At 49.1% G+C, this 14854-nt stretch overlaps 1 protein-coding gene across 17 annotated transcripts in view; it reads left to right on the top strand.

Annotated features, from left to right (window-relative positions):
* Nucleotides 1-7588: 7588 nt before the first annotated feature.
* TPP2 (tripeptidyl peptidase 2) overlaps nucleotides 7589-14854 on the top strand; it is a 65738-nt gene continuing 58472 nt past the window's right edge. For all 17 annotated transcript variants that reach the window (XR_002336746.2, XR_002336747.2, XR_014819868.1 and 14 more), the window contains exons 1-2: nucleotides 7589-7787; nucleotides 14184-14312. Coding sequence is in view for 8 of the 17 variants with exons in the window: in XM_021065882.2 (XP_020921541.1) it covers nucleotides 7623-7787; nucleotides 14184-14312 (294 nt within the window). In the remaining 9 variants the exon portion in view is untranslated. The remainder of the gene's footprint in view (nucleotides 7788-14183; nucleotides 14313-14854) is intronic.

Consider the following 14854-nt stretch of genomic DNA (forward strand, 5'->3'; position numbering starts at 1 on the left):
TATACAGAAATCTTTAAATTCTGAAAGTGAGAATAATATAACGTGAAAGGAAAAGGCCATATATGAGGGAGTTCCCGTTGTGGCTTAGCGCTAACAAACCCGACTAGTATCCATGAGGACGCAGGTTTGATCCCTGGCCCTGCTTAGGGGGTCGGAGATCTTGGGCTGCCATGAGCTGTGGTGTAGGCCGACAGCTGCAGCTCCAACTAGACTCTTAGCCTGGGAATTTCCGTGTGCCAAAGGTACAGCCCTAAAAGAGAAAAAAAAAATAGAGAAAAGTTTGTATATGAAATTCTAATACACAGAAAAAAAACCTCATTTGGCTATTGATCGCTGTCAGAGCAATATAATTACAATGCTTTTAATTATAATCAAAGGCACAATGAAGTATCACCTCACACCTGCTAGGATGGCTATCATTGAAAAAGAATAAAAAATAAATAAAAACTAAAATTAAAAAAAGGAGTTCCCATCATGGTGCAGCAGAAATGAATCCGACTAGGAACCATGAGGTTGCGGGTTCGATCCCTGGCCTCAATCGCTCATTGGGTTAAGGATCCGGTGTTGCTGTGAGCTGTGGTGTAGGTGGCAGAGGCGGCTCTGATCCCACGTTGCTGTGGCTGTGGTGTAGGCTGGCAGCTGTAGCTCTGATTTGACCCCTAGCCTGGGAACCTCCATATGTCATGGGTGCGGCCCTAAAAAGACAAAAGACAAAAAGAAAGAAAAGAAAAGACAAGACAAGAAAGAAAGAAAGAGAAAGAAAGAAAGAAAAAGAAAAAGAAAGAAAGAAGGAAAGAAAGAAAGAAAGAAAGAAAGAAAGAAAGAAAGAAAGAAAGAAAGAAAGAGAAAGAAAGAAAGAAAAGAAAGAGAAAGAAAAAAGCGTTGGAGAGGATGTGGAGAAATTGGAACCCTTGTGTACTCTTGATGGGAATGTTTAGTGATGCAGCTGCTATGGAAGACAGTATGGAAGTCACTTAAAACATTAAAAATCGAACTACCACATGCTCTAGCAGTCCCACTTTTGGGTACACATCCACAAGAATTGAAATCAGGCTCTTGAAGCTCTTATAATCATTGCAGCAGTATTCGTAGTAGCCAGGATATGGAAACAACACCAGTGTCCATCAGACAGATGACTGGTTAAGGAAAATGTAGTGCACTGTGCACCACAGAATAGTGTTCAGCCTTCAAAAAAGAGGGGGATTCTACTCTTTTCAACAATGCGGATGGAGCCGGAAGGCATGCTAAGTGAAGTCAGTCACAGACCAACAGTGCCTGAGTTCTTACAGGAAGCATCTAAAATAGTCAAAGCTATAGACGTAGACAATGGGCGGCAGTTCCCACGAGGCAGGGAGGGGAGGATGTGAGGAGTTGTTCAAACGCGTATAAAGTTACAGTTATGCAAAGTAAGCTCCAGGTGTCTGCTGTACAACGTCAGATATAGTTAACAATAAGGCATTGTGTACTTCGAAGCTTGTTAAGATGGCAGATCTCAGGTTAAGTGTTCCCATCACACACACACACATACACACAGAGTGATGTTTATATCCTGACTTCTATTCGTCATTCTTTTATCTTTTACTAAAGGAAAAAGAATAATTCTGTGAGATTGGAGGTGTATTTACCTTAGTTAATCATGAAGTTCTAAAAATAGCTCCCGCTGTGGTGCAATGCCACCGGAGGCATCTCTGCAGCCAGGGCAGTGCCAGGACTTGGGTTGCATCCCTGACCCCCTCTGGCCCCCACCCCCCGGGGGCAGTGGCTTAAAGGATCCAGTGTTGTTACAGCTGTGGTATAGGTTGCAACTGTGGCTCAAATCTGACCCCTGGTCTGGAAACTCTATATGCCACGGGGGGGGGGGGGGGGCAAAAATATTAAAATTTTTTTAAAAAGTAAAAACAGTAAGAAAAAGTATCTGTCCGTGTTATACTTCACCAGTGATGGAGTAAATTGTTTGATTTACCTCAAGGAAACAGGCTGAAGAGGTCTCGTTACTATACACCTAAACTGGTTTTTAAGAGCTGTTTCTTGGAGTTCCTTGGTGGTGCTGCAGGTTAAGGATCCGGCATTGTCCCTGTTGTGGCTCGCAGGTTCAGTCCCTGGTCCGGGAACTTCCTCATGCAGCAGGTGCAGCCAAAAAAATAAATAAAAAAAATAAAAAATAAGATGATAAAAAACCATTCCTTGCAAACTAAATAATCCTTGTTTAAAAATTGATTTGCCTGCACTATGTAAGCTTTAACTTTAGGTAGGGGGAGGCCACATGGTGGGAGAAGCCTCAGTACTTCAATTCCTACTGCACTCCCTCCATGAAACAATAAGAGCAATTATTTATTGTCACTGGGGAAGGTACTTTTTCTCACTTAACTGTGATCAAACCCTGAGACTGGGAGATGCAGATACAGAGGCCCTGTTAAAGTTCCCGAAGCTAATTAGTGGCAGACTTAGTCCTCAAAGACAAGATCCCTTAACTTCTGAGTGCTTTTCCTCGAATCTTCTCTGCCTCTCTCCTTCGAGTCGGGCTCTTCAGGATTCTCGTTAGGATCAGCATGTATTTGTTGGCACTGAGCCTGACATGTTTTTCTGGCCCTTGGCGTGTGGACAGGACTTAAATCCTAGGCAGGTGCTGCACATCACAACAGCCACGGTGGTTGGGCAGATCCAGGCCCATCCCAGCGAGAGACCCTGAGGTGCTTCCTGCAGTGAAACCAGGGACGGTAGGACTTCCTGGGGACAATCTCTGCATTGCATAATTGGGTTCAGGTCTGTCCACATGCGCATGATACACTGCCATGGAATTTAGTGGGAGTATGGTTTTGCTAACACACATCAGGAGCTGGGGTGAAACAAAGTAAGTCCCAGATGCTGTTCTAGGTAAGGCTCTTTTGATGAAGCCACGCAAAATTCCAAAGAATACCAAGAAAGAGTGTGTCATACAGGGATATGGAGGGATCACCAATCAGACGGAAAGCAGCAGCTCAGTGGTTGGGGCTTTTGCGAGAACGGAGCCGTTCTGGATGAAAGAGGCTTCTGGAGCCCCCAGCCCCAAGAATTAGTCTTCAAGAACCTCCCTCTGAGGGCCCACCGCGCACTAGATACCCATCTGCTTTGATCCCACAGAGAAAACGAGAGAGTCTCACGGCTGCTCATGGCTGTTCACCTTCACCAAACACCTGCAATTAAACGTGTCTCACCTCTCCAAGTATTCCCTTCCTTCCAGAGGCACCTTTCTTTCCGATGTGAAAAGTTCACACTTCTCCTATTTAGGTAACATCGCCTCTGTTTCTCGTGAGCTGACAACCCTCCCTTAGTGTGCTAAGAGCACATGACACTGCACCCCCCCCCAACCTCCGGCCCTGGGGGACAGTTTAAAACTTTCTTATATTAACTGACAATAAAATGCACTGTTTCGAAATGTTTCAGGTTTTCTGCCCCATAACTACAAAGGAAGGGGGCTCCGTCCATTCTTTCCTGTGCCAACGAGGAAACTGAGGTCCAGAGAGGCTCACAATCTTGTCTAAAATGACAAACCAAGACAGAGCTGGGACACAAGTCCGGATGTCTAGATTCTTCAAGCCAGCTCTCTTCCACCTCCCAATACCAACTTCTGCATGGGTTAGATACGGCCATGGGACCTGACCTCACCCCACTGGCTCATGGCCTTCGCCTCTTTAATTTTTCAGGATTTTCTTCCCATGGCCCCTTGCCCTGAAAGGCAAGGCTGTCCCAAATGCTAGGCTTAAGTCTTGGAGTTTACACCTGCTCCAGAAATTTTTCACCACACCGTTAGCCCTCTGATGCCTAACAGGCAGATATTTTTCGTATGTTGTCCAGTTTTCTTCATTGTTCTCAGCAGTGGTCTTTGTCCAAATTGCCTAATTTATCATCTTATTTTTGAAGGTTTGAGGATCAGGGACTGTGTTATACCACTTAATTTAGTTTGGAGGTGGAAAGAATAGAAAGTGAGAGCATAATTTAAATTTAATTTAGAATCCTATCTTAAGGCTAAGAGGATTTAATATTAATTATATTTATATTATATATTATACATATGTGGGCATAGTGGAAATTGTTATTTACAAATCTCTTGAATTAACAGGCATCTTTTGAAAAGCTTTTTATGTATATAGAATTTCCCACACTATCAGTGTGCCTGTCCATGCAAGAAGTCAGAACTTGACAGCCTCCTTGACAGGCTGGTGACTTAAGCTTTGCCAAACACCGTCGGGTCGCCCACCTGGCTTTGCACTGAAAAATGCCTGGGAAGCACGCATATTTGGTAGGGCTGTAGTGACGGCCTTTGCCTCCAGGGGGCAGCAGTGGCAAAGTTGGAAGCATCTGAATCTCAAGTTTCTTTGCCGAGTTATTTTAGTGCAGGTACTCCCAGAAGCGGCTGCCAAGACCCTCTTTAAGGAGCAAGGATTCTATCGGGGAACGCCTGTGTAAGGCAATACAGTCCAGGGTCCACAAAAGGCTGGCGGAGCCATCAGGTCTCGATGCAAGTCAGTCCTTGAGTAAAGAAGAGAAAAAGAAAAGGTTGGGTGCCACGCAGCCTAGAGAAGGTTTGGCAAAGCCAAGGGAGAGTCCCCCGGCCCAAAACTACTGTCAAGAAGTTCCTCGTTTCGCAGGAACGGATGGGCCCAGCGTTCCTACTTCACTCAATCACGGCCTGGGTGCCACCCGCGGGAGGAGTGGTCGCGCTGCAAACTGCGCGGGAGTTCAAAGTCCTGCCGCTGGGACGTGGGGGACGCTTTCACAATCTCTCTCCCCGCACCTCCGCACTTGTTTTCGGCCTCAAACCTGCAGGTGATGGGGAAGGGGGCGTGGGTGGGCGTCGGCACTTCCCGCTCTGAACAACGCTGTGTGGGAGGGTTCGTGCTCCCAGCCTATTACTTTGCCCCAGATAGGATGATGGACGGACGCCGTGGTCTACTGACCCTGTTGCGTCCTATCCTCCCCTTCCTCCTCCTCCCCATTCCTCAGCCCTGGTAGCTATTTATCTGTTATCTTCGTTGTTTACTCCAACTAGCCTCTACTTGTTTCCTCCTGATAGTCAATGAACTGGCAGGCTGTTTGTCAAGTTGCGCAAGCGGTCTTGGCATTGAAAGAGATCTCTTAGATGGCAATGGCATTAGATCAAGAGAGGAGGCGGTGTAAACACATACTGTGGAGAATGCTGCGGCCTGAAGGCAGCGCAAATGCTTCGTATTGAGGCACAGTGATTTCAGGATTTCTCTAAAACAGTGGTACAAAGTCATGGATAATTTCATTATCTTCAATTTGCAGAGGCGTAAATGTCATATCTACTCTTTCCCAAACTTATCTGCTTGAAGGCATGCCTCTAGTGCAAGGTCATATCTTACCCCCTTGGCCCCATTTCAGAGCTGGGTCCCCTGCTTCCTAAGGGGGGGGGGAGGCGGTTTACTATCATGCACCCCCTGAGAATAGCTTCTTGGGTGTCAAATTAAGGAACAATTTGAAAAACTGTCAGTCAGACCTTTAATCAAAGGCCCCAAATATACCTCTCATACATCTTTTTAAGAGCTGCATTTTCAATAAAAATTTTCTTTTTCTGTAATTTTTCATCTTAATCAAATCTTTAATCAAAGCTTGATTTATTCATGTCATTTTGATCAACTTTCCAATAATTGAAAGACGATTCAAAATTTTAATATTTTGATCCCAGGAAAAAGTTTTAAATTAAATATTAGAGTATATATAGCTTCAGATAATAAATAATAGGACTTTCCATTATAAATGTGAATTACATTAGGATAAAATTCTGTGTAGAGTGTTAACAAAATTTCAAGAAGGCAGAGTGTTGTAAAATGTCTGACTGCTTTTATTTATTCGTCTTTTTAGGGCCTCATGAGGCTAGGGGTCGAATAGGGGCTGTAGCCGCCAGCCTACACCACAGCCACAGCCAAGCTGGATCAGAGTTGCATCTGCGATCTAGCGATCTACACCACAGCTCAGAGTTGTGAATCCTTAACCCGCTGAGAGGGGCCAGACATCGTACCCACGTCGTCATGGATACTAGCTGGGTTCTTTAACCACTGAGCCACAAGGGGCACTCCGCCTTTACAGTCATTTTTGAGACCTCAGGGAGAACCTTCGAATCCTGTGGATTGGAAACTGGTCTACAGAGTATTTCCCTTTACAACAGGCATTCTTGAACTTGGAACCCATGAGAGAATCTGAGGGATTCAAAAACTTTAGGAGAAAAAAAAAAGTCTTTATTTCCACTAACCTTTCAATTAAATGTTTCCTTCAACTACAGATGCAGGCAATGAGCAGAGTGGTATTAGCAGTTACTGTTAGCGTCACCAATAAAAATCAGCTTCTTATCACAGTATAGTCACAAGCATCTCAAGATATCATTTATGCCCTTTACTACTTTGAAATAATGGTAGTTTATTAGATTTGGTGCTAGTTCCTATTATTTAATGTAAGGAAGCATATATATAACTATATACACACGTATAAATCTATTGGCACATAACAAAGTTAGTTTTAATATTCTGTAACTATCTCAACGTAATTTCTTTTGTAATCCTATTTCATTTTGAGCTTAAAATTGCTCTGAGACGGGGGTCTGTAAGCCTCACCGGCTTGCCAAAGGGGTCATTGGCGGGCACACACGCACGCGACTAAAATCACCCTGGCACGAATACAGACAGAAAGATCATGAAAGAGCTACTAGTGTACCATGAAGCAATTTATAGACGCCACTGATTATCTGAAAAACTGTAACTTAGGGCTCGATAACTGGGGAACTTTTAGGAGCAACCAAGAACATCAATTTAAGGAGGGGGAGATGGAGAGCGAGAAGAATGTTTTTCAGAAACCCCTGGCGCCCAGCGTTAAGCAGTGAGGATAGGAGAGGCCCACTTCTGCCTGGTACCGCGTTACAAGGCCGACAAAACGGACAAACCCACTTCCAGTTGACTGAAGCTTTGGTCCCTCCCCACCTTATTCCTTTTTACTCCCCGGCCCGGCTCAAACGGACACACTCGAGACAGGCAGGGGAACACAATCCTTAAACGCCTGAATCAAAGCGCTCTCTCTCAGAAACTTATGTCCCGGCATTTCGCCAATCTCCAACTCCTAGGGGTTTAGCGTGCTTGAGCTGGCTCCTTTCCTCGGGTCACCTGGGGATGCTGCAGCGGCGGACTGAGAAGTTTCACAACAAGTTAGAAGCCATCGCTGGCCAGCTCGGGGTTCCTGCTACTCCAGACCGGCAGATCACTTCCTTCCTCGTCCGCCGGGGATGGTTTTGATTCAGGACATGCTGACTTTGCTTGGCAGCCCCTTTACCCTAAAAACCCTAAACGTGCGTCCCTTTAAGACCCCGGGTTCTAGAACCGAACCCTCCAGCTATGCCTCAAACTCCGCCTCCTTCTCTGCGGCCCGGGCAACACTCCGCTCGGCTCCCGAGAGCGGCGCCTTTGGCTTACGTCGCAGCGCGTGATTGGCCGCCTCTCCCTGGCGGGCCGGGATTGGCCGGCGGCCGGCCCCGCCCCTCGCCCCCGCCCAGGCCCGCGGCCGCCCGGGTGTCCTCGCGCCGCCTGTCCGCGCGCAGCCTGGCAGTTTGCCTCTTCCTCGCCCTCCAGCCTGCGTCCATGGCCACCGCCGCGACCGAGGAGCCCTTCCCCTTCCACGGCCTCCTCCCAAAGAAAGAGACCGGGGCCGCTTCCTTCCTCTGCCGCTACCCGGAGTATGACGGGCGGGGGGTGCTCATCGCCGTCCTGGACACCGGGGTCGACCCCGGGGCTCCGGGCATGCAGGTGCGGCAGCCGCCGAGGGCCCGGGCGCGGGGGCGCGGGCGGCCAGCCGGCGGGCGGGCGGGCCGGGGACGCGGCGTCGGAGCCCCGCAGGCCGAAGCCCGCTCTGCGGCGGAGGGGGACCAGGGCGCCGGAAAGAGGTGAAGGGCAGGGCGGGCGCGGGGGCCCGGCGGAGGGCGACGGCCCGGGGCCCGGGAGCCCCGGCTGGGCCGTGATCCCGGCCCAGATAAAAGCTGCGTGCCCCGCGGGGTTGGTCGGGGCTCCCGGGTGCGTCTGTCGCCCGGGAAGCCCCTTCCTCCCAGGCGCTGCCAGGCCAGGGCCCTCAGGCCCCTGTCCACCTCGCCAGCTTCCTCGCGGGTTCCTCGTGTCTCCGGAACCCACTCACCCCGTGCCTGTTATTTGCAAACGAGATTTCACAGTTTTATTATTTACGGGAGGGTGGGGGTGGGGAGGAGATAGGGGCAAATGACCCATGTGAACTTCCTTTTTTATCGCTGCCGTTCGGGAGATTTGGTTTGGGGAGGAATGGTTTATCTTGAAAGGCAAGAGCCGGCTTTCAAGAAGACAACTCAGTCAACTTCCGGAATTGTTTCCTCTGGTAGTTTTATGTGTTCTATTTTTAAATCCTCTTCTGCAGTGTGCTTGTTTAGGGTCATTGAAAACGCATGGCTTAGTCTTTGTTTGACACAAGAACCCAGTCGAGTTTGTTTTTGGCGAACTCTTCAGACGGCATTAAATTATGCTTTTGTATTTTTATTTTTCAGCCTCAAAATGTAAGACAGCACTTTATGATTTTTTAAAATTACCCCGTTTTGCCTCAGGCACCTTTGAAATCGCTAGGTCAAGGTACCATCCCAAAGGTCGTTTTAAAACATGTGTCTTTCCATTGAAAGCATTCTCATTAAAGTCTTCAAAGTTTGACTTTTTTGAATTCAGCCTCAGCCTTTTACTGAAAGCCAGTAATAAACAGAATCCCACCGCTGTTCAGGATCCACCTCCCCAAAGTCTAACCTGGGCTAATCCTCCTGTGTGCTGTCTGTCCCTTGTATCAGTCCCTTCATCTGTATTTCTTCAAAAGCTGAAGTTTAATAATCGCCCCCACACCTCGTCCCCATCTTTTATTGTGTGTGCTCTCTAGTAATTGAGGTAGCATTTTGGAAGTTAGGGTGTCATGCAGGGGAAAAAGGGACCCAGTTTGGCTGACTCAGTAGGGAATCCCTCTAGGAATCTTACTTCCTCCTGTTCATTCTTCGAGTCTGGCACGCCTCTTGGTGGCCCTGCCAGACAGCTCTGGTGCCTCAGGAGAGGGGCAGGTGATGGGTCCCTTGCGGCTGGCCCTAGCGGTACAGTTGTGTTCCTGAGACAGGGCAGGGCCATCACCTCATTGAGGCTTCATTACAGGGTAGTGAGGGTTTCCATTCTGTTGCGGTGTATGTTTACTTTTTATAGGGCCAAGTGGGAGGAGAACAGCTGGGATAAGTGGTTCACTGGCTCTTTTGTCAGGATAATAAGAGGCTCTGAAGAGTTGGGAGGAGTACGGTCTCAGAAAAAAATACTCCTGTAGAATGTCCCATACCTGCTTATCAAATAATTCCATTACTCCCTCTGTAAAGTAGCAGAAATTCTCATCCCACGGTGTTGCTGTGAAAATTGAGGCGATTAATTAATTACATGGGACCTCAGAGTGCTCAAGGAAAGTGTTAAAACACTGATTTTTTTTTTAAGCCAGGCTATTTAGCAAAAGGAGTTTATGCTGGATCTTTTAAATCACCAACTCTCTGAAGGATAAATATACATTAGATATGTGCATATAATCAGTGTTTAAGCAATAGCATATTTGAAGTAAAATGAAAGAAAATTCTTAAGTCTTCTAACACCTTTAACTCAGAGATTGACCTAAACATGGCCATTTGAAAGCAATGTAGTGAGGTGCAAACATGAGTGAATTTTTTTTTTTTTTTTTTTTTTTTTTTGTCTTTTTTTTGCTGTTTCTTGGGCCGCTCCCGCGGCATATGGAGGTTCCCAGGCTAGGGGTCTAATCGGAGCTGTAGCTGCCAGCCTACGCCAGAGCCACAGCAACGCAGGATCCGAGCCGCGTCTGCGACCTACACCACAACTCACGGCAACGCCGGAACCTTGACCCACTGAGCAAGGGCAGGGATCGAACCCGCAACCTCATGGTTCCTAGTCGGATTCGTTAACCACTGCGCCACGACGGGAACTCCAACATGAGTGAATTTTTAAGGTTTATTTCCCCCCTCTTCCCTCTAACAAATGTGTTTTATAGAGCTGTGCTTACATCATCAAGAGGTGGATAGAAATAAAAAGGAAAGAAAGGCCACTTGGAAAGGCCGATGGGGTCTGAGTAGAGGCCTAGAGGCACAGTGAAAACTTTCAGAAGCAGAGTGGGGAGTCCCATGCTTGGTGCCAGCCTGTTCTCTTTTGTGACAGCTGTGTAGGCTGCTTAAATGTAGAGGGTGGCCAGTAGGAGAGGAGTGAGAATTGAATGATTAAGTCTTTCTTCTGCAGATGGTCAGGCATCTGCTGGGTGCCTACTGTTTTGCATTGAAAGTGATGGGATCCTGGCGTGCCTGTGGTGGCTCACCGGGTTAAGAACCCAGTGAGGTGTCCGTGAGGATGCGGTTTCGATCCCTGGCCTCACTCAGTGGGTTAAGGATCCGCTGTTGACTCAAGCTGTGGCATGGGTCACAGATGGGGCTCGGATCTGGCGTGACTGTGGTGTACGCCTACAGCTGCAGCTCTGATTAGACCCCTAGCCTGGGAACGTCCATATGAAGCAGGTGTGGCTTAAAAAAAAAAAAAGAAAAAGAAAAAAGATGATGTAGTCCCGCAGACTGTAACTGCGAAGAGAGGTTGGTGGTTAGGGGCCCACTAAGAGCTGGACCTGTCTGGCTTCATGGACAAGAAATGGGGCTTAGATGGGGCTTGGAAATGAACCCATAGTAGCCAAGGGCCTCCCGGCCACTCGTCCGGCTTCACACTGATTGCCAGAATTACTTCCCTTTAAAAAAAAAAAGAAAACAAACCCTTCCATCATTCCCTTGCTGAATGTAATGCAAAACTCTTTGTGTATCCCACATGTCTTTGTAGAAAACCCCCTGAGTGCGAGCCTTGCCCAGCCCTTCTCCACCAGCCCCAGCTCCTTGGGTAGCCTTGGTCTCATCTCACCTCTTCTGTCCGCATCCACTCCACCCCAGCCCGCCGTTGACCCTGGGCCGTTTCTATTTTGTCCAGCCAGCACCTCCCAGCCTCCCAGCCCAGGTCCCAGAGCTTGTCACCTTAGCGCTCCGCATACAAATGGTGCCTTCAGTCCCATGTGACCCTCCTCCTTAAGGATCAAAGATACGGTTCTAACGTTAGCGGTTCCGTTTCGGCTCCTTCTCACAGCTCCTCTACAAGAGTCTCAGCTGGTCTGCCTCAGTCAAACCTCTCCTTCCTAAGCCTAAGTTCCCTCTACTATCTTATTATCGCCAGTGGAGCGGTTCCTTTTATCTCAAGATGAAGGAAGAAGCAGTGGACAGACAATTGCACATATGAGAATTTTTCATGCAGGAGGGAGATCAGATCCTAGTGGGTAAATCTTGCGGCAAGAGTAGATGGTAAGGAAGCCGCTAAGTCCCCTTAGGCCTTCTTTGCTCGCATTCTGATGAGGTTTCTAAGGACAGCAATCTGTGTCTGTCTTGTTAGCCATCTCGTGTGATTCTTTTTCTTCTTCTTCTTCTTCTTTTTTTTTTCTTTTATCTTTTTAGGGCCACACCAGCGGCATATGGAAGTTCCCAGGCTAGGGGTGGAATTGGAGCTGTAGCTGCCGGCCTACACCACAGCCAACGCCAGATCGCAGCCTCATCTTCGACCTACACCACAGCTCCTGCAACGCTGGATCTTTTTAATCCACTGAGCGAGGCCAGGGATTGAACCCACATCCTCATGGATGCTAGTTGGGTTTGTTACTGGTGAGCCACCACAGGAACTCCGATCTCAAGTCACTGAAGTTGTTTGCTCACTGCGTGAGAAAATGAAGACAAGCGATTTGTGTTCTTAGGGTTGTGGTTTAGTTTTCAAATTATGTACATATTTGGAATACATTTTAAAATAGATTATTTATGTTCTTAGTACATGGTCTAGCTAGTTTTAACTTCACTGGAGAGTATTAACTTTCTCTTAGTGGTTTCTATTTTGATTTTGTTACATTTTCTTATGTTTTTCCTTCATTGTTTTCATTTTGGTTTATTTTGAAAGATACTTAGCTAGTCCCTTTAAAATCAGTATCTGATTTAAGTTTTATAATCTTATCAGAGTTTGGTATGATTTCCACAGTGATTTTTTTTTTTTTTTAATTATGATGTTGAGCCTGCTGAGTGTTAGAATACTTGTGACTAGTATGGCCAGCCCCCGAAAAGCAGACATCCAGCCTCAGAATTAGAGTACGTTAAAGTAACGGCTGTGTGACCCTGACAAAGCTGTCAGCCCCGAGCTGGTCAGTGATGGGCCTGAGATGTAGGATCCACCAGCCACCCCCTCGTTTTGCCTTGTGAAGGAAAAAAATGTGTCTTTTTTTTTTTTTTTTTAGAGCCACACCTGCAGCATGTGGACTTTCCCAGGTCAGGACTTGAATCGGAGCTGCAGCTGCCAGCCTCTGCCACAGCCACAGCAACGCGGGACCTGAGCCGCGTCTGCGACCTACACCACAGCTCACGGCAGTGCCGGATCCTTAACCCCCTGAGCGAGGCCAGGGATGGAACCAGCATCTTCATGGATAGTAGTCGGGTTCCTGACCCGCTGGGCCGTGACTGGAACTCCAAAGTGTGTGTCTTTGTTTCCTCCACATAGTGAATTCCCCCCTCCTTCCGGGAACCCCTTAACCACAGAGCTTTAAGGAGGTCGTGGCTGGTATTGGGGAGGGGGCGCGAGAGCAGAAAGACGCCTGGGAACAGACCCCGCACCTGCTCTCTGAGGGAGAAGCCTCCAGATGGAAAGGCAGGCCGTGCTCTTGCTGCACTGGGGCCTTTTCTCCATCCCGTTTCTCTCTGGAGGCTCTGCGTCTGTCGGTCTTCTTTTTGTCTCCACACCTGATTCCTGTTGGTAACTCAGCACGTGGGTCTTGGATGGCACAGATGCCCTTCGCACAGCCAGCGCCGAAAGAGCCCCAGGAGGCTTTTCCCGCAGGGCAGGATGGCTTTGAGTGTCCCCGCAGCATCCGTGTGAGCGTCTGGGCTGCTCCGCAGAACCCGTCTTAAAGGTCGAGCGGTCGGTGTGAGGCCCTGCCGCCGCCCAGCCGCATCCAGGAGCCCACAGGGCACTGCCAGGTGCGGGCAGCAGACGTAGGCCTCGCCCTCTGGCGCTTCCCCTCTCTCGGGAGGAGGGTGAGGAGGCGCAGCTGTAATCGGGACTCCAATTACTCCAATTACTCCAATTACAGCTGTTCGGAGCCGGGCCCAAGGCCGCGTCGAGGAGTGCGTTTAGGATGGTGGGCACTTGGGCGGGTGAGGGCGTCGGGGAGGAAGCCGAAGGGCAGGGGAGACCGGGCTCCCGGGGGCACCTGGGGAGACAGAGCAGGCCAGGCCGAGGCGCCCTGGCCGAGAGGCCGAGAGGCGGGAGGCCGAGCGCTGCGGGGCGGCGGGAGCGGGGCCCTGGCGGGGTCCGGGCCCAGGCGCCGCCGGCGGCCGGCGGGAGGCGGTGGTGTGGACGCCAGTCGCGCAGGTCGGGACGGGGGCTCGACCTGGACCCGGGTCTCCGGACGGCCAGCGCTCCCCGGCAGGTGAGCCGTGAGCCGTCACCGGAAGCGTCCGAGCCGGAGGGACCGCGGTTGGCGCGCAGTCCCACCTTGGGCTCGAGGGCCGGCGCGGTTCCCGATGGTGTGATGCTGCTCAGTACTTTCCCCCTTGCCCAGCCCAAAGCAGCCTCGTCGGGCCCGTCTCAGCGACGCCTTTCTTGACCAGCCTAGTTAGAGCGGAAAGCCCCGCGTCTTTCACGGTGCCTCCTTTTCCTGCTGGATTTTCCTTCGTGGTGATGGTTACTGTCTGTCGTGTCATGTAGTGTATTTATTTGAGTCCATGGAACGCAGTCTCTGCGGTCAGGGAGTCTGCGTGTTGATCGTTGCCGGCTCCCCAGCACCTGTCGGGGTGGCCTCCCGCAAGTGTTTGGTTCCTCAGTCTATGAAAACCCCTGGGAGGAGCCTGTCTTCTTTTCTGTGATGACATTTTCTTGTCAGCGTATGTCAGGCTCGTGGCCTAAAACAGTTCAGTTCTCTTTTTGAAATGAAGGCAGATTTTATATGATATGTTACACACACGCACACATGTATATGGGGTCTGGCATTGCTTTAAGGGTGAAAACAAAAATCTCTAGTTTATATTTGAATTGTCTCTTAATTTTCAGGTCACAACGGATGGAAAACCGAAAATCATTGACATCATTGACACGACGGGAAGTGGTGACGTGAACACGGCCACGGTAGCAGAGCCCAAGGACGGTGAACTCATTGGCCTTTCGGGAAGAGTGCTTAAGGTTGGAGTTTTATTTTTTTTACTGAATTGTTTTCTTTTTTTGTACTCTCACCTCACGGCATCTTAGGTTTTTATCTTACATTTCATGGTATGAAATGCATGGCCTTAGTTACTTGTTCCCATATAACAAATTACCCCAAAACGTTATGCTTTAAAACAGCAAGTACTTATTGTTTTACGATTTCTGTGCGGTGCGTCGGGAATCCGAGAGTGACTTAGCCGGGTGCCTCTCTTCGGGATTTCTCCTGAGCTTGCTAACTGTCGGCCCGGGCTCTGGTTTCATCTGGAGGCTCAGCGTGGCTGGGCAGGGGCAGTCTGTGGTTATCAGGAGGATTGATTCCAGAACTCACGGGCTCCCCATGCGGCTGCTTCACAGCCATCAGCTGTCTTCCCCAGGATGGGCAGCCTGAGAGAGAGCCCAGACGGAGGCCGTGGTCTCGTTATTAAATAACCTTGGAAGTGACATCCCATCACTTCTGCCATGTTCTTTTCACCAGAGGTGGGTCAGTAGGTCAGCACAGGCTTCCAGGGAGGGGATTTTAC

This window comes from Sus scrofa, chromosome 11 (genome assembly GCF_054392235.1).
Source record: "Sus scrofa isolate SSC_HxYL_T2T_F1_AM1 chromosome 11, Sscrofa_HxYL_maternal_Yorkshire_Landrace_v2.0, whole genome shotgun sequence".
Classification (NCBI taxonomy): Eukaryota; Metazoa; Chordata; class Mammalia; order Artiodactyla; family Suidae; genus Sus; species Sus scrofa.